We start from the raw sequence: 19,410 nt of genomic DNA on the forward strand, positions 1-19,410 counted from the left end.
AGACCAAGAACCCACCAATTCCGGGCATACCACCACGCCCAGCTAATTTTTGTATTTTTAATAGAGACTGGGTTTCGCCATGTTGGCCAGGCTGGTCTCTAACTCCTGACCTCAGGTGATCTACCTGCCTCAGCCTCCCAAAGTGCTGGGATTATAGGCGTGAGCCACCATGCTTGGCGGGGAACTGGGGTTCTTGAGAGGTAGAGTAACTGCCCCAGGTTACCCTGCAGTGGATGGGTCCAGGCAGGTGGCTCCCATCCCAGGTTCATAACCACCAGGCCGCAGTGCCTGGAGCCTCCTGCTAGGGCCAGTGCTGCTTGTGCTGAGATGGGGTTCACTGAACAGTGAATGTTTGACTTACTTCCTTGCTTCCTGTGGCCTGGGCAGGGTGTTTGCTGACCTGACCAACACGTTCCTGCATGTGTCACTGGGCTTGCAGTCTGGAAAGGATACACATGAACTCACTGCTCTTTGGGTAGGTGAGGACATTGTTTATTAAATTGTGTTTTGGGGTGGTTAGGCCTTGAATGTTCACATAATAGCTTTTTTGAAGCCTACTTAATTTTTTTTTTTTTTTTTTGAGATAGGTTCTTGCTCTGTTGCTCAGGCTGGAGTGCAATGGTACGATCTCAGCTCACTGCGACCTATCCCTCCCAGGTTCAAGCGATTCTCCTGCTTCAGCCTCCAAAAAAGCTGGAACTACAGGTGTGCTTCACCACACCTAGCTAATTTTTGTATTTTTAGTAAGGACACGGTTTCAACATGTTGGCCAGGCTGGTCTTGAACTCCTGACCTCAGGTGATGCACGTACCTCGCCTTCCCAAAGTGCTGGGATTACAGGCATGAGCCCCGGTGCCTGGCTTGTACTTAACTCTTGAGTAGCTAGAGAAATGACTTATACCCAAGTTGGCTGATTGAAATTTTAGAGTTCCTGTTCTGCTCCCTTTGAGAAGTTTCTTTTCAAAACCCATTAACTGGTAGGTTACTTGAAAAGGAAAGATTTTAGTGAGGGGTCAAAGAGTGCATGTGAGGGAGTGGTGGGCCTTCTTTCCGCCCCGATTTTCACATGCTGGATGTGCGTTTGTGGGTTCCAGTTCCACCTCCACACCCTGCTGCCTGGGGCCTCAGTGGGCTTGTATCCTCCCACCCCAGCCTGTGTTTCCCCACTTGTAAAATGAGCTGATGTGCCTGTCTCACAGCGAAGCTCCCAGCCTGGTCCCAAATAGGTGCTCAGGAAATGCCTTCTCTCACCTCTGCTGCAACCAGCTGGAGGGGAGACTTCACACAGTGGGTCTTCGGAGATGCTGTTAGAACGAAATCCAAAATGCTTTCACACAGAAAAAGTAGAGGATAAAAAGCACAGCCATCGTTTCTAATTGCCTGGCAGAGTTCTTGTCACACTGTTGTGAGCACCATGTTTATGAGTCCACTCGTACCTGCCAGCAACTCTGTGGGATGAATCTTCTGCCTCTCTCCATTTTGCAGATGAGGACAGTGAGGGTCTGGGGAGCTGTTTACTTGCCCGCTGTCCTGTGGTCAGGAAGTGGGGAGCCAGGCTGTCAGGCAACAGGCTGGCTTTTTGGGTCAAAGGAGAAGAGATTATTTTTATACAGATTGGAAAAATAAAAACGACAGTGTGAGAATGGGCTGGGAGATTTAAAGTCCCTGACTACTGCTCAGATCCTAATTTGTCAGTTCTTGAGTGGGAGATCCCAGCATCAGTTGAACAAGTAGCAGGATGTGTAGTATCAAGAGTTCTCAGTCTTACCCGCCTACCATTGTGGTGGCTTGTGGAGACCGAGATGAAGGCGTCTCTCACACCCCTTGGGCCCCTGCTGTGGGTGCTGGTGTTGCTGGGTTCTGTAGAGGTGGGAATGCTGGTGCTGGCTTCCCTCCCGTCTCTGTCCCTGTCACTGCAGGACAGCAACTTGAGGTGTTCTCACGTCCTCTGCTCACCCGGATTGCATCTGTTTTGTGGTTCTGTGCAGTGGTCCCAGGGTGGCTGAGTGCTTGGGGAGTGCTCGCCTCCCCTGCTGTGCCCTCCTGCCCCTGCTTTCTGAAACCACATGAGGCCTCTGGGAGGGGCAGGCATTTACTGGGCAAAATTGTGTTGGTGCCGTGGTCCTAAGGCGCTCAGTGCATCTAATGGGGTCATGGCTTTACAGCTGGCTGGGCTTGAGCAAGCCTTGTGGCCTTGAGGACCAGGTCCCAGGGAGAAGGCTTTCTGGATGGGGCCACCAGGAGCTGCTGTGCCCCAACTACAGAGGCAGAGGGCCAAAGCCAGAGACACAGCAGGAAGAGACAACGCTGGGGGGAGGAAGTTCAGCGTTGTAAATCAGTGGTTCACTTACCATTTACCATTGCAGGGAAAATAGAACATGGAGGAAAATAGAAAAAAAACAGGGGAAGAGTGAGTTAGTAAAAATGAGAGGTGTCGAAAGTTACTGGGCCTGCACCATACCTAAGACGCAGTGCTGGCCTCTGGGGGTGGGAGGGGAGCTGCAGGTGCAGGGAGGGCATGGGGGTGGATGCGCAGTGGAGCCCCTGTAATGAAATCCTGAAAACTGGTGCACCGTGTCCTGCGGGCGAGTGGACGGTTGCTTTCTCCCACAGAGCCTCATGGTGGGGGCAGGGGTGGAGTGACCTGTCAGTGGCAGCAGGATGTGCAGTGCTCCATGGCAGGGATGATTGTTGACTGTCTTGCATTCTGAAAGGACAGTTCCCGGCACCTCAAGACAGGTTTTCTATGCCTGTGTGACTTTGTATGTAGAGTTTCCTTTTAAATTGTTTTTTATTTCTGTGGTGTGTGTATTGATGGAAAACTTTGGATTTAGTAAAGTATCCGAGATGAATCTGAATGGATTCTTCCCGGTCTCCTGGCTTGTGTACCTGGAGGGTTGGAGGAGTTGTGTCCTGAGATGGGCGAGGCCACAGGCACAGGATCAGGGGTTTGGTGTGAGGCAGGTCATGTGTGAGGTACCTGCTTGATAGCCAAACGGGCGTGCCAAGTGGTTGAGTGGGGGTCTGGAGTTGAGGAAAGAGGACTGGGCTGAGGTTTAGAGCAGGCCATAGTTCACACCTGCATCCTCTCGCAAGCCTGAGACAGGATGAGATTACCAAGGGAGTGAGAGTAGAGAAGGTGAGGGGACAGAGAGCAGTGTGTTCCAAGACGACGATGGTGAGGGAGGTGATGGGGTCAGGGAGCTTCCAGTGTTGTACTTAGCAGCTTCGTGATCTAGGGCAAGTAACAGAACCTTCCTAAGTCTGAGCTTTCTCATTTGAAAGGGGTTGCAATAGTACCTACCTCGGGGGTGTGATGACAGAGGGAGCGCGTAATTCACATAGGATACGTGCAGGGTGGCAGGAAGGCTGGAGAGGGATTGTGGGGAAGGATCTCGGGGACTTTGAAAGGCCTGTCTGAACTTGATCGAGTTGGCTGTGGGGCACCGTTTCCTGAGCAGGGCAAGGCTGTTACAGTGCCGTAATGGCACAAAGGAAGGCGCGTTTGGGGGTGATGGCAGCAGCTGGCAGGAGTTTTTGGGGCCTGGACAGTGGGATTAGCATGCTGGGGATGAAGAGGAGCTGGGGAACAAGGACTCAGCTCTTCCTGGCTGGCTGAAGGTATGGGAGGAGCGAGAGAGGGGCATCTGAGTTGGTGCCAGGTTTCAGGGTACGAGAATGGAGAAAGGGTGGAGGCAGGAAGTGGGCAGTGGAAGCGGACTTTTCAGTTACGTTATTTTGGTTTTTCACTCAGTTTGAAACCTTTTGACCTTAAAGTACTGTAGGGCTTCTAGGTGAAAATGTGTTGGCCGACCTGTTTCAGAGGGGGTAGGGTGGGCAGGGAGGATGGCTCCCGAAGGCAGGAAGGACGGAGAGAGAAGCAGCAGATGAGCTGGTGTTGGAGGACTGATGTGAGGGGTGGCCGGAGTCTAGGGCTGGAGGTTTCAGGAAGCGCACGGGGACAACAGAATTGAGATGAACAGAGGGAAGGCCTGGGGTCAGGGTATATTTTCTGCATCACAGCCTTGCCTCTGGTGTTTAGAAATACCCTCCCTTGGGGGACTGATCAGAGAGGGCTGTGAGCTCTCGGACACTGAGACTTACTCGGTCGCTGGTCTAGGCTGGCTTCATGTTAGAGACCTGTGAGCATTTCTGCAGGAGGTAGAGCTGCCAGTGGGTTTCTGGTGCAGAACAGGAGCCATGTTCTGAAGTGGCTGGGGACTCCAGCCGTTGTGGTCCCTGAGCTGGTCTCACAGCAGGGGGCTAGGTTAGTTCTGGCAAAGACACCCCCCCTCCCCCATCTTTACCTTGACTTCTCAGTGTTTTGTTGTTTTGCTAATGAGCCACACTTTTGGAGCTACGATTGATCTGAAACGGAGTCTTGTTTCTGAGGCTTCAGAAGTCTCTGTTTTTTTGACTCAAATCTTTTTTATTTTAATTTTTTAGTGACAGGGTCTCACCCTGTTGCCCAGGCTGAGTGCATTGGTGCAGTCTTAGCTCACTGTAGCTTCAAACTTCTGAGCTCAAACGATCCTCCCTGCTCAGCCTCCAGAGTTGCTGGAACTACAGGCATGAGCCGTGCTGGGCTGGTTCAGAACTTTTAGATTGGAAGTTGAGAGCGGACTGTGGAGGGGAAGGCATCGATCGTTACGTAGAATCATCCTGTCCTGGTGCTGCCTCGGCCCACGATAGCCCTGCAGGCTGCAGAGGGTCGCAGGACCCTAGGCCCTCCAGCGAGGATGCCTGCTTGACAGGAAAATGAAGACGGCGGAAGCCAGGGCCTGGTGCCCACCCTCTCACCCATGAGCTTGGTGCAGCACAGGCGGTTATATCCAGCTTACACTTGCTCAAGAAGACGGATTATGTTGTTTCCTCTGTGTCTTTTTGAGTTGGACGACTTGATTGCTAAACCGGGAAAATTTGTAATAAGTTGGACTTAAGTAGAAGTTTTCAGGAAGGGGAGACGATGGATTTTATTGAGCCTTCTGAGAGAGACTGGCAGGTGCCTGGGGTGGGTTGTACCCCCATGCCCTTTTTCTTTTTTTAAAAAAAATTGAGACGGGGTCTTTCTGCGTTGTCCAGGCTAGAGTACAGTGGCACGATCTAGGCTCACTGCAACCTCCACCTCCCAGGTTCAAGTGATTCTCCTGCTTCAGCCTCCCAGGTAGCTGGGATTATAGGCATGTATCACCACACCTGGCTAATTTTTGTATTTTTAGTAGAGATGGGGTTTCACCATGTTGTTCAGGCTGATCTCGAACTCCTGACCTCAAGTGATCTGCCTGCCTCGGCCTCCCATGCCCTTTCTGGGATTGCAGGCGTGAGCCCCTGCACCCAGCCTCTCATGCCCTTTCTTAAGGCCTCTTTTTGCAACGTTGCTTCCCATTTGCTAAATAACTGTGCTAGTAGGGGGTCAATAGTGTGTTTTTGAAATCAAGATTTAAAATATAGTTATTCTCGTTTTCTCTGGTTCCAAGTAATTTCTCTTGTGCTTTCAGCCTCTGCTTGGGGAGTTCTCGGAGCTCCTTAGTCTTGGGACTGTCACCCTGAGAATGGTGCAGTGGAGGAACTCAGAAATAGCAGTGTCATTGTTGAAAAGCCACTTGAGCAGTACAGCAGAGGGTCAGAGATAGCAGAGTGTTTCCGTACACTCTTCTTCAATTCACAGGTGGGGAAACTGAGGTCTGGAGAAGTGCACGTGCCCAAGATGCTGCAGCCCTGCCCTGTGCACCTGCACTCCGCAGAGGTGGCTCTGGAACGGCTCCAACCTACACCAACTCCTCTGGGCAAGCCCTGCGTCTTCCCCTCAGGGAGCACTTCACGTAACCTGGCGCGTTTATCAAAACGAAGACATTGACCTTGGTGCCATACTGTTAACTGAACTACAGGCTTTATTTGCATTTCCCCACCATCTAGTCCATTTAGCTTTGTGTCTTTTTTTTTTTTTTTTTTTTTTAACTGAAAAGGCCCTGAGCAGCTGTCTAGGAATCTTCCATTCTGCAATTTTTGTTTGTTTGTTTTTGAGATGGAGTCTCGCTTTGTCGCCTGGCTGGAGTGCAGTGGTGCGATCTCCGCTCACTGCAACCTCCAACCCCCTGGTTCAGGCGATTCTCCTGCGTCAGCTTCCTGAGTAGCTGAGATTATAGGCACGTGCCACCACGCCCAGCTAATTTGTTTTTTTGTTTTGTTTTGTTTTGTTTTGTTTTTTTTGAGACAGTCTCGCTCTGTCGCCCAGGCTGAAGTGCAGTGGCGCCATCTTGGCTCATCTTGGAAGCTCCGCTTCCTGGGTTCACGCCATTCTCCTGCCTCAGCCTCCTGAGTAGCTGGGACTACAGGGGGCCTGCCACCACGCCTGGCTAACTTTTTGTGTTTTTTAGTAGAGACGGGGTTTCACCATGTTAGCAGGATGGTCTCGATTTCCTGACCTCATGAGCCGCCCGCCTCAGCCTCCCAAAGTGCTGGGATTACAGGTCTGAGCCACTGGCCGCTAATTTTTGTACTTTTAGTAGAGACAGGGTTTCATTGTGTTGGCCAGGATGGTCTCAATCTCCTGACCTCATGATCCACCCACCTCGGCCTCCCAAAGTGCTGGGATTACAGGCGTAAGCCACTGCGCCCGGCCCTCTGCAATGTTAAAGCAATAACATATTAAACACACCATGCTTACACTAAGGAATAGACTTAACACCTGGTTAATTGCGGAAGGTCAGAGGAGACACTTCTTTCCGGTCCAGGCTTCACACTGCAGGGCTTGCCCAGAGGAGGTGGTGTAGGTTGGAGCCGGCAGCGCCATCCCAGAGCCACCTCTGCGGAGTGTGGGTGCAGAGGGCAGGGCTGTGGCATCTTGGGCACGTGCACTGTCTCCAGACCTCAGTTTCCCCATCTGTGAATTGAAGGTGTTGAGTTTGCTCCCTGAGGTCATTTCTATGGCTCCTGGGCCTCTGAGGATCTGTCAAGCCCCAGAGCTGAGTTGGGGCCGGGCTGCCTCCTTCCCCAGCTCTCGTCTCACGTTCGTGGGTGAGTGTTTTCACCGAGTCCTGGGGCAGCCGTGGAGGCACCTATATTTTATTTCTTCACTCAAGTGACCTTGGTCTGTGTGCTCACTGCCCAGGTGGCCACGCAGGCCCTGCTGGGGCCAGCGGGCCCAGCCTTATCAGAGCCACGTCCCAGAGGTGTTGACTCACGGCCTCACCCTGGCCCTGAGGCGGGCCTGGCAGTGACTGCCTATTCTGCAGCCGCAGTCTCAGGCATGTGCTGCGGGGGTGTGGGCACGCAGGCCCATGTGAGCTTTGGACCGTGAAGCCAGTAACCTTCCTGCAGGGCCGGGCTGAGCCTGTGTCTGCCTCCCCGGGTGGGTGTGCAGCTGCCTGTTCCCAAGGTGAGGTGCCCAGGGTCCTTCCTGCTGGCCTGACTCCTAGGACCAGAACATGCGAGGACGACAGAGAACACAGAAGACAGAGCGAAACAGACAGCACTGCGTGTCCGTCTGGTCTGTGGGTCTCCTCCTCAGGGCACAAGGCGGGGGATGGCCGCACCCCTTTTGTCGGTGGTTTGATTGGGACACATTCATGCTCATGCGTCCCATGCTGCTCAGAGAAGCAGAGCTGTGCCTTGCGACAGAGACCGAGTGTTCCCAAAGCCTCACATGTACTGCCTGGGCCTTTACAGATTTTTCTTTTGTTTCTTGGCCCCTGATACAGGGTGTTCTAAAAGAAATGATTCCTGCCCCCGGTGTTTTCCTGTGACCGGGCAGGAACCTGGCAGGGCGAGTGGGTTTCCCTGTTGGTGTAAATCACAGAGAAGTGCACAGCGAGGCAGCGTCCACGCTGGTGGGTGGCACGAGGGGAACCTGAAGTTGTTGAGGACTTGGGACGGGAGGAATCAGGCTGTGGGCTCGTGGGAATGGCAGAGGAGTGTGGTGCTGGCAGGACTTGGAGCTTCAAGTGGAGCCTGACGGTGTCACCCCTGTAGGCTGTGTGCTTGTGGGTGTGCCTGTGTGTGCGCGCGTGTGTATATGTATATGCGTGCATGGGGTGGGTAGTGGGGTCTGGTCACTGCCTCTGTGGTAGTGACCCTTGGGGGGTCTAGGAGCCCCAGTGCGTTCTCCTTGAGTGTGGGGTTGGTGTGCCGCGTGCAGACCGTGGTGACCGGTGTGTCCACAGACCCTCTAACCCAGAATGTGCAGGAACACATGGCTCTTGAATCGGCCGCCGAGGCTCTTTTTTTCAGGAGGTCACCTGGTGGCAGTGCAGGCCCACTTCAGAAGTGAGGGGCTGGGAGGGGAGGTGGGCAGTGTCGTGTGGGGAGGGGTGTTGCTGTAGGGCCGCCTTCGTGTGACCCCCGGGCCTTCCCCTGACTGTCCCTCACTGCTGGCTTCTGCCCCCAGGCTGGCGCCCATGCGGCTCTACACGCTCTCCAAGCGCCACTTTGTCCTCGTGTTTGTCGTCTTCTTCATCTGCTTTGGCCTGACCGTCTTCGTTGGGATCAGAGGTAAGGTTCAGTTTTTACTCAGTGAATCTTTTGCCATGTGTGGTGGCCCTGGCGTGTTGCTTTCAACCAGCCCAGCTGTGCCCCTGTCTCCCACTGCCAAGGGCCCCAGCATGGAGGGAGAAGTGCCCACAGGGTGGATGGGTCCCAGTCCTGCGCTTCTAGCTGCTCTGTTTCTCCTGGGGGAGGTGCAGTGAGTAGCCCCAAGTAACCCTGTCTATGCCCTGTGCAGCAGCCAGGGGCAGCCTTGACCACATCCCTTCATTGGCCAAGCAGACATTTCTAATCTGCTGTGCACCAGGCCCAGCTGGGCACTGATGGATTCAGGACATGCTGCCTGGTGGGGGAGACAGGCCACGAAAGAGCTCCGATGCAGCTGATGGGGTTGGGAGGAGAGTTGAGGGGCTGACAGCTGTGAGCCTGGGGCGGGATGGCTGCAGGAGCAGTGAGATCATCTAGGCCAACGCCCTTTCTCATGGATGGAGAACCTGAAAAGCCAAATGGTTTTCACAAGGTTCTCAGAGACCCAGGTGTCTTCAGCCCTGTGCACAGGGCAGGCAGCCAGGAGCCTGACTTGTTTGGAGAGAATGTATTCCATTGCTATGTTTCCGTCTTAAATATCTGTCTCCATAAGGGTGATTTCTAGTAGATGTTGTTTAATCGATTTACTTAATGCTAAAGTGTGAACGGCAGTTAGGCTTAACCTGTCCCAGAGGCAATTTGTGCCTCAAAAGGCTAGTTTCTTATCCAAAACTGGGTTGGTAAATGGACGAGGAAGCTGGCGGGGAAGGGTGGCTCTTCAGGTGCTGTTATCTGATGGTGATGGTGATAATAGCAACTGTAGCCAACTTTTTTCCCGTTAAGTCATCAAGAAGTAAAAATTACATTAATTACAGCACAAGATATATCCATAATCTTACTTGATTTTCACTGTTATCCTTTAAGATTGGAAGGGGAGGCATTAATATTCTCATGGTCTCCAGTCCCAGTGGGACCTCAGCCACCTTCTGTTCATTTAAGCTACTCTTCTGTCGCAAACGACCATGATTATATCAAACCCTCTCCACTCTTGCAGAAATGTAAAGTGATGCACCACAGCTGAGATTCAAGCGATGTCAGGATTTCTGCATCCCCTTCTTTCTTTCCATACAGTACTCTATTAGTCAGAGTTCTCCAGAGAAACAGAATCAATAGGAAATATCTATCTGTGTATCTGCCTGCCTGCCTGTCTGTCTGTCCGTCCTTCCTACCTGTCTGTCTGTCTATTATAAGGAATTTGTTCACATGATTATGGAAGCTGACAAGTCCAAAGATCTGCAGTCAACAAGTAAGAGACCAGGAGAGCCCATGATGTAGTTCCAGTCCAAGCCCAAAGGCATGAGAACTAGGAGAGCTGATGGAGTAAATTCCAGCCGAGTCCAGGTCGGAGTCTGAAGGCAGGAGAAGACCAGTGTCCCAGCTGAACATAGACAGAGAGAGCCCGGGCAGAGAGAGCAAATTCTCCCTTACTCAGTCAGTATGTTTTATTCAGGTCTTCGATGGATTGGAGGAGGGGTCCACCCACATTGGAGAGAGCAGTCAGCTTGACTCAGTCTACCGATTCACATGTTAATCTCATCCAGAAACAACCCACAGACACAACAGAATAATGTTTAACCGAATGTCTCGGCACCCTGTGGCCCAGTCATGTTGACACATAAAATTAACTATCACAAGTACTCTGTTCCTGATTATTTTCTGTGATAAGGTTATTATTATTTTAGAGTTAGGAGTACCTTAGGGGACTATTGGCTTAGTAACTATCATTTTGCAAATTAGGAAATCAAGACCCAGAAAGCCTTGTTAGTGAAGACTAGAGTCCAGATTCTTCTTTTTGTTTTTTGTTTTTTGTTTTTTTTTTTGCCCAGGCTAGAGTGCGGTGGTGAGATCTTGGCTCACTGCAACCTCCTCCTCCCCAGTTCAAGCGATTCTCCTGCCTCAGCCTCCCAAGTAGCTGGGATTACAGGCACTTGCCACCACACCTGGCTAATTTTTTTTGGTATTTTTAGTAGAAACAGAGTTTCACTGTGTTGGCCAGTCTAGTCTCGAACTCCTGACTTCAGGTGATCCACCCGCCTTGACCTCCCAAAGCGCTGGGATTACAAGTGTGAGTCACCGCAGCCAGCTGAGTCTAGATTTTTCTGATTCCCAGTTCTTAATTCTTTCCAGGAAACCAGACTGCCTTACTTCCTGGGTTAGGAGTTCACTCAGATTGTGAATCTGTTTAAAAGGAGCCTCATTGTGAACACAACCCTCCTTCCTCCATTTGATGTATCCTCCTCAGCATTCCTAAATGCATTCCAGAGAGAGGTTATTGCCTTGGTTGTGTATTTCCTCCTTTTGAGTGGAGGATTGTTGGTGGCAGACGGGGGGTGGTCACTGAGGCAGCCCCGAAAAACTGACATCACCAGTTGAGAGTGATATGTTTTGGAACAAATCTTTTTTTTTTTTTTTTTTTTTTTTTTTGAGACAGAGTCTCGCTCTGTCGCCCAGGCTGGAGTGCAGTGGCACGATCTTGGCTCACTGCAAGCTCCGCCTTTCAGGTTTACGCCATTCTCCTGCCTCAGCCTCCGGAGTATCTGGGACCACAGGCGCCCACCACCATGCCCGGCTAATTTTTTGTGTTTTTAGTAGAGATGGGGTTTCATCGTGTTAGCCAGGATGGTCTCGGTCTCCTGACCTCGTGATCCGCCCACCTCAGCCTCCCAAAGTGCTGGGATTACAGGCGTGAGCCACCGTGCCCAGCCGGAACAAATCCAGTTTTAAATTAAATTAAAATCAGATTCACAGTGTTTCCTTTGACGACTACTTTTAAGGCCAAAACTCTGAAGAAATGCATTGTAAGAATCTGTGAAGCTTGGAGAGGATTCTGGAAAGATGGTGGCATAGGAATCAATGTTTTCTACTTAGACAACAGCTGCAGTGGCAGAATCTATATGGCGTAACTGTTTTGGAACTCCGGAGTCTGTTGAAGGCTTGCCACTTCGAAGGGAATGCTTGTACATAGATTGTGGTTACTTTTGGTCAGTGCAGCTCTTAGCACAGTAGCAGGTACCCATCCTCCATTGCAGGCCTATAGCAGGCAGCTGAATGTGTGTTCCTAGAGCTTATAGAAACCAAGGTGGGCAAAATGGACCGTGTCTTCCAGATAACAGGGATCTGTGCTCTGATGGCTGATGCTGCTTCTGATCGCAGAAGTACGATGAAGTAAGAGTGGCTGCTGCTGCTGTACCTCTCAGTTGTTGCAAGCCCATCCCCCGCTGACTGAATTTGCTTCCGGGGGATTTAAAGGGCTGGTACTTTTTTACCCCTTCATTTTTCCCTTTTTCCTTTCGGGAATCAGACATTGAAGACCAGGACATTCAAAACTTCTAATACAGGGAAATTCAGAAAGTCACCACACCTGCCCAGAGGAAGGCACAGTCTCAGAAAAGACCTGAGAAGACCTTAAGTTTATTTTTTTTATTATTTATTTATTTATTTATTTTTTTTGAGACGGAGTCTCACTCTGTCGCCCAGGCTGGAGTGCAGTGGCCGGATCTCAGCTCGCTGCAAGCTCCGCCTCCCAGGTTCACGCCATTCTTCTGCCTCAGCCTCCCGAGTAGCCGGGACTACAGGCGCCCGCCACCTCGCCCAGCTATTTTATGTATTTCTTAGTAGAGACGGGGTTTCACCGTGTTAGCCAGGATGGTCTCGATCTCCTGACCTCGTGATCCGCCCATCTCGGCCTCCCAAAGTGCTGGGATTACAGGCTTGAGCCACCGCGCCCGGCCAGACCTTAAGTTTAAACCTCAGGCTGATCCTTTGCACAGAGACAGTCTATAACAACACCAAAAACAAAAGTACAAAAATGAATAACAGCAAACCCTGAGGAAGGGGAGAGTCTGGTTTCCAGAGGTACATTATTAGATTTAAGTATCCACTTTTGACAAAAGGTCACAAGGCGTCTGGGCGCGGTGGCTCATGCCTGTAATCCCAGCACTTTGGAATGCCAAGGCTGGTGGATCACGACGTCAGGAGACCGAGACCATCCTGGCTAACACGGTGAAACCCCGTCTCTACTAAAAATACAAAAAAATTAGCCAGGAGTGGTGGTGGTCTCCTGTAGTCCCAGCTACTCAGGAGGCTGAGGCAGAAGAATGACATGAACCCGGGAGGCGGAGCTTGCAGTGAGTTGAGATCACGCCACTGCACTCCAGCCTGGGCGACAGAGCCAGACTCCGTCTCAAAAAAAACAAAAAAACAAAAAAAAAACAAGTCACAAGGCAAACAAAGTATGGCCCATTGAAAGGAAAAAAATGAACTGTCAGAATCTGTCTCTAAGACCATGTGACAGATCTGTTAGGCAGAGACTAAAACAACTGTCTTAAAGATGCCCAGAGAACTAAAGGAAGAGACAGGGAAACCATCAAGAAAACAATGTATGAATAAAAAGATAGAAAACCTAAAAGGAAACCAAAAAGAAATTCTGGAGATGAAAAATATGCTAGAGTGATTCAAAGGCAGATTTGAACAGGTAGAGGAAAGAATCAGTGAATCCGAAGATAGGACAGTGGAAATTTTTGAGTCTGAGGAACAGAAAAACAGAAGAAAAATGAACAGAGATGGCGGGACCTTGGGAACACTCAAATGGAGCAACATACACACTGTGGGAGTCTGAGAGGGAGAAGAGATAGAGAATGGGTCAGAGAGAATATTTCAAGCAGTGATGACTGAAAACTTCCCAAATTTGGTGAAATGTGAATATAAACATCCAAGAAGCTCAACAAACTCAAAGTAGGATGAACTCAAAGAGACCCACACCGAGATATAATCAAACTGTAGAAAGCCAAAGACAGAATCTTGAAAGCAGCAAGAGGGTGACTCATCACATACAAGGGATTCTCGTAAGTTTGTCAGCAGATACTTCATCAGATACTTTGGAGGCCAGAAGGCAGTGGGCTGATACATTCAAAGTGCTAAAAGAAAACTGTTGGCTGGGCCCGGTGGCTCACACCTGTAATCCCAGTACTTTGGGAGGCTGAGGCGGGTGGATTACCTGAGGTTAGAAGTTTGAGTCCAGCCTGACCAACATGGTGAAACCCCGTCTCTACTAAAAATGCAAAAATTACCAGGCGTGGTGGTGCGTGCCTGTAATCCCAGCTACTTGGGAGGCTGAGGCAGGAGAAACACTTGAACCCAGCAGGGAGGTTGCAGTGAGCCGACATCACGCTGTTGTACTCTAGCGTGGGCAACAACAGTGAAACTCTGTCTCAAAATTTTTAAAAAAAAGAAAAGCAGGGTCTTGAGATATTTGTATACCCGTGTTCAATAGCAGCATTATTCACACTAATTGAAATTGTGGAATCAACCACAGTATCCATTGACAGATAAATGGACAGAGGAATGAAATGTGGTATACACATACAATGGAATATTTAGCCTTAAAAAGTAAGGAAATTCGGCCGGGCGCAGTGGCTCATGCCCGTAATCCCAGCACTTGGGGAAGCTGAGGTGGGCGGATCACGAGGTCAGGAGTTAAAGACCAGCCTGGCCAACATGATGAAACCCCATCTCTACTAAAATACAAAAATTAGCCGAACGTGGTGGTGAGCACCTGTAATCCCAGCTAGTTGAGAGGCTGAGGCAGGAGAATCGCTTGAACCTGGGAGGCAGAGGTTGCAGTGAGCTGAGATTGTGCCATTACTCTAGCCTGGGCAATAGAGTGAGACTCCGTCTCAAAAAAAAAAAAAAAAAAATAAGTAAATTCATACAGAAGCTATAATATGGATGAATTTTGAGGACATTATACTTAATAAAATAAGCCAGTGGCAAAAGTGTAAATACTGTAAGATTCACTTACATGGGGTACTTAGAGTAGTCAAAATCATCAAGACAGAAAGTAGAGTGGTGGCAGCCAGGGGCTGGGAGAGGGGAATGGGGAATTGTTTGATGGGCACAGTGCTTCAGTTTTGAATTGTGGAGATGGATGGCAGTGATGGTTGTATGGTATGAATGTACTTACTACCACTAAACTGTACACTTAAAAATGGTTAAGAGGGGCATGGCATAGTGGCTCACACCTGTAATCCCAGCACTTTGGGAGGCTGAGGTGGGCGGATCACCTGAGGTCAGGAGTTTGAGTGACCAACATGGTGAAACCCTGTCTCTACTAAAAATACAAAATTAGCCAGGCGTGGTGGCGCATGCCTGTAATCTCAGTTACTCAGGAGACTGAGGCAGGAGAATTGCTTGAACCCCGGAGGCGGAGGTTGTGGTGAGCTGAGACTGTGCGATTGCACTCCAGCCCAGGCAACAAGAGCAAAAATGAAAAAAATGGTTAAGATGTCAAGTTCTTGGATCTATAGAAAAAAAAAAATGGTTAAGATGGTAAGTTCTTGGGTCTATAGAAAAAAAATGGTTAAGATGGCAAATCTTACGTATATTTTGTCACAGTAAAAATTAGGAAAAAAGAATCTATGAGGTTCGTATACCTGTTATTTCAGTTAAAACTTTATGCTTTCCTACTTATATTAGCAAATATTATGTTTAAAGCCCTTAATAAATATTTTTGGAAGACGAGATTAATTGGATGAGCAGATAAGTGTGTCTTAGGTTTTGGAAGAAATCTTTTTATTTTACAGAATATGTAAGACAGAGTCTCTATAGTTAATGCCTTCTTGGGCCAATGCATGTAGAGAGAGTTCTCACTGAGAGCTTAGCAGGGCATTTCCTGTGGAAACCCTCTGTGTTGTGTGCCAGTCATGCTGGTTGACTTGTGTTGGCAAATTGTGAAGCACGGCAGAGTGTATATTCTGTGTCTGTGTTTGTGTGTTTATCTTTTACTTACACATTGTATAATCTCTAAAGAAAAAAACAGGTAAATTAAGGCCATCTCCGTGTAATGTATGAGCCTGTCTTGGAATTTGGAAAAAAAAAATACTAAATATCAGTATCACTATAACCTGCTTTTATCCTTTTCTGTTACACTTTAGGACCTAAAGTGATCCAGACTTCTGCGGCTAATTTTTCACTAAATAATAGCAAAAAGGTAAGACTGGGTCTGAGTGGCAGCTGGGTGGTGGGGTACATTATAAACCTCAGGTCACTGAGAAATTGTTCTGCTTTTAGAGTCTTTAAGGTAGCCCGCCCTTGCCTTGGCTTCTCAGGCAGCACACATTTCGTCTTCCATTGTCAGCCACTGGCCTCTGGGTTCTTGTTTGCTGAAGTCGCCATTTCTGCTGTAACAAACATCTCAGTACTTAGGAAGATGGTAGTATTACCTCTTAGGGAGCAGTTGTTCATTTCCGAAGAGTGATTAACTCATCCTGATTCCTCGTCTCTGTAAGTCCTATCAGATTGTAATTTTTAATAATGATACCAGTTAGGTGTCTCATCTTTCTCATATTTGCCCAGGTTAAGAATTGGCCTCTGTCAGGTTTCTAATGGTACAGTTCTTTCTAATGATTACTTTGTATTCCTTGTGTGAACTCAGTTTAAATGAAAAATCCTTTAAAAAATACACCTTAACTTGGCTGGGCGAGGTGGCTCATGCTTGTAATCCCAGCACTTTGGGAGGCTGAGGCGGGCAGATCACGAGGTCAGGAGATCGAGACCATCCTGGCTAACATGGTGAAACCCCATCTCTACTAAAAATACAAAAAAATTAGCTGGGCGTGGTGGCGGGCGCTTGTAGTCCCAGCTACTCGGAGGCTGAGGCAGGAGAATGGCGGAAACCCGGGAGGCAGAGCTTGCAGTAAGCCGAGATTGTGCCATTGCACTCCAGCCTGGGTGACAGAGCGAGACTCCGTCTCAAAAAAAAAGCCTTAACTTTTTACCACCTTTGGAGAAAAACAGAGGTTCTTTCAATTGGAAAATTTTGGTTTCCTTGAATAAATGCTAACTTGTGAGAGCCTGGACAACTAAACCTTTTTTTGTGTGTGAAATATAACTATCTATAAACTGAACACAGTTGCCCTGCATCTTTGAGGCACCATGATATGTATAGTTTAAGTCTGATTGTATGACCCCAAATCCCCCTTCCCTCTGTTCTCACACTTCCCTGCGAGTTTTCTACCCTTATAATTTTGCAAAAAGGCAAAAGAAGAAAAAGTACTAAAACTTACACCATTTGATTCTTCTCTTTGCTACTGGTAGTTTGAAAGGGCCCTCTGCATAGCCTGTCTTCACATTTCCTTTGCATTGCTTTATTTTCTTTCACTGTTGACCTGATGATCTGATTTGAAGAGGTGCTGCCGTGGACTTTCCTGGTAGTAGTTCATCTTTTACAGTTTCAGTCTCTCAGGGTGAGTCTTTTTTTGACACTGAACACAGCAGCCGTTCCACTGAACTGACTTGCTTCCAAGAGACCATCCTCACTTCACTGAGACAGTAGCTCATTCCTGGAGAGATTTCCTGCCTTGATGGTTTTTAGGCAAGTCTTTAGTCTTAGGGATTTTTATTGAGACCCTGACAGAAGTATTAAGACACAAAAACACATTCATTTGAGACTAGCCTGGGCAACATAGGGAGACTGTCTCTACAACAAATTTAAAAATAAGCTGGGTATGGTGGGGCATACCTGTCGTCTCAGCTACTTGGGAGGCTGAGGTGGGAGGACCACTTGATCCTGAGAGGCTGAGGCTGCAGTAAGCCATGATTGCACCACTGCACTCCAGCCCTGGGTAACAGAGCACCACCCTGTCTCAAACACACACACACACACACACACACACACTCTCTCTCTCTCTCTCTCTCTCTCTCTCTCTCTCTCTCTCTCTCTCTGACCTCCAAAGACGATGCATTCAAATAATGCTTTTCTTTGGAACCATGGATGGGCTGCTTCAGTAAATCTCTCTGTGGTCGGCTGTTATTAAACACCAATATTACATCTTTCAAAAGATACTGCAGAAGAATCATTGACAACATTCATCACCTCTAATTTTTCTCCCCAGGGGTGTCAAGACTTTCAGAAACGTAAAAATAGCAGACGTCAAAGAGCAATTTTCCTGGCATATAGATACTAAAGAAATAATTCTTGGCTGGGTGCGGTGGCTCACGCTTGTAATCCCAGCACTTTGGGAGGCCAGCGTGGGCTGATCACAAGGTCAAGAGTTCGAGACCAGTCTGATTCAGAGACAATGAAACTCCCCTCCATCTCTACTAAAAATACAAAAATTAGCTGGGTGTGGTGGCAGGTGCCTGTAATCCCTGCTATTTGGGAGGCAGGAGAATCACTTGAACCTGGGAGGCAGAGGTTGCAGTGAGCTGCAGTGAGCTGAGATCTCCAGCCTGGGCGACAGAGCTAGACTCCCGTCTCAAAAAATAATAATTCTTGAGATATGTTATCTTGTAACTATGAAAGCATTCCTTTGGTATTCTTTATTATCTTATTATGTATCTCATTCTGCTCATTTTATTGTTCTTCTAAGATGGTTTTTTTCTTGGTATTTAAGTAAGTGTATTGTCCCCAAGGGTCCAAATGTGGAAAGTGCCTGCTTAGAGGTTTCTGTGAGAGACAGACATGAATTGGAGCTGGAAGTTAGTCCTTTCTTCTTCTGGAAGGCAGAATGTCACTTACGTAGTTGAAAGGAAAACCTCATGGCCGGACGCGATGGCTCACGCCAGTAACCTAGCACGTTGGGAGGCTGAGGAGGGCGGATCATGAGGTCAGGAGATAGAGATCATCCTGGCTAACGGTGAAACCCCATCTCTACTAAAAATACAAAAAATTAGCTGGGCATGGTGGCAGGCACCTGTAGTCCTGGCTACTCGGGAGGCTGAGGCAGGAGAATGGCGTGAACCCGGGAGGCAGAGCTTGCAGTGAGCTGAGATCGCGCCACTGCATTCCAGCCTGGGCGACAGAGCGAGACTCCGTGTCAAAAAAAAGAAAAAGGAAAACGTCACATATTTCTGTTTCAGAGCTAACACTCAAGCCTTTTTTGCTAAAAGTAAAGTTTGTGTGTTAACATGATGAGGTATTTGGTAGACTCAATGAAAAGGTCACATGGATTACTTTGTTTTTTTTTCTTCAGCTAAAGCCAATTCAAATACTTTCAAATCCACTGTCTACATACAATCAGCAACTATGGCTGACATGTGTTGTTGAGTTGGACCAATCAAAAGGTATGGAGCTTGACATTTTGGGATGATTCTTCTTTGTACGAAGAAACATCGTATTTTAGATGTTGACTTCAGAATATTCGGACAAGTGCTCAAAGATAGATGTATGAGGACGTCCGTTATTATTATAGCAACAAATTGGAAACCCCTTAAATGTCTTCCTGTGGGAGAGAAAGTTACAACAGATACACGTCCTCCGTAGAGTCCTGGTCAGCTTAGCTCAGTGGCTGCATGGTGTCGGTGCTACAGCTGCCAGGCTTTTCCAGTGAGGATCTGGGAGAGGATTAAGACCTGATGCCCTAAAGTAATGGTTCTGGCCCCCCAGGGACACTTGCCAATGTCTTGAGACAATTTTGTCACAAATGGAGAGGAGGAGGGAGTGCTCCTGGCATCTAGTGGGGAGAGGGCAGAGATGCCGACACCTCCCGCCCACTTCCACAACAAGGAATTATCTGGCCCAAAATGTCAGTGATGCAGAGACTGAGAAACCTTCCCCTAATGCATCCATTGTTCAGGATGAGTTAGCTTCTGTCAATCTACAGTGGCACTAGCTTTATATCATCCTGGGGAGAATGGAGAAGAGACCCAAATCATTTTCTGTTCTGTGGTTCACATGAGACACTCTGGTTGAGAAAGGATTTGAAAAGATAACCCCATGACCACAGTAAATGAAGTGAAACAAATACATTTACAAAAAAATTATCCCCTCTTTGTACCATTTCAGAAAGCAAAAAATTCACATTACTAGGTATTCGTATGTCTAGAAAATGGCCTGGAAGGATA

General features: G+C 48.5%; 1 protein-coding gene across 7 annotated transcripts in view; it reads left to right on the top strand.

Moving 5' to 3' along the window:
• Positions 1-19,410, top strand: part of LOC105478745 (transmembrane protein 181) — a 109,748-nt gene that overhangs the window by 36,947 nt on the left and 53,391 nt on the right. For 2 of the 7 annotated variants that reach the window (XM_011736362.2, XM_071096659.1), the window contains exons 2-4: positions 8,387-8,490; positions 15,501-15,556; positions 18,540-18,630. In XM_011736362.2, the coding sequence (XP_011734664.2) occupies positions 8,387-8,490; positions 15,501-15,556; positions 18,540-18,630 (251 nt within the window). Of the gene's footprint in view, positions 1-204; positions 480-7,412; positions 7,490-7,536; positions 7,830-8,386; positions 8,491-15,500; positions 15,557-18,539; positions 18,631-19,410 lie in introns of those variants that run through there. The other 5 variants (XM_071096657.1, XM_071096656.1, XM_071096660.1 and 2 more) reach the window with 5 other exon arrangements.

Source organism: Macaca nemestrina, chromosome 5 (genome assembly GCF_043159975.1).
Source record: "Macaca nemestrina isolate mMacNem1 chromosome 5, mMacNem.hap1, whole genome shotgun sequence".
NCBI classification, from domain to species: Eukaryota; Metazoa; Chordata; class Mammalia; order Primates; family Cercopithecidae; genus Macaca; species Macaca nemestrina.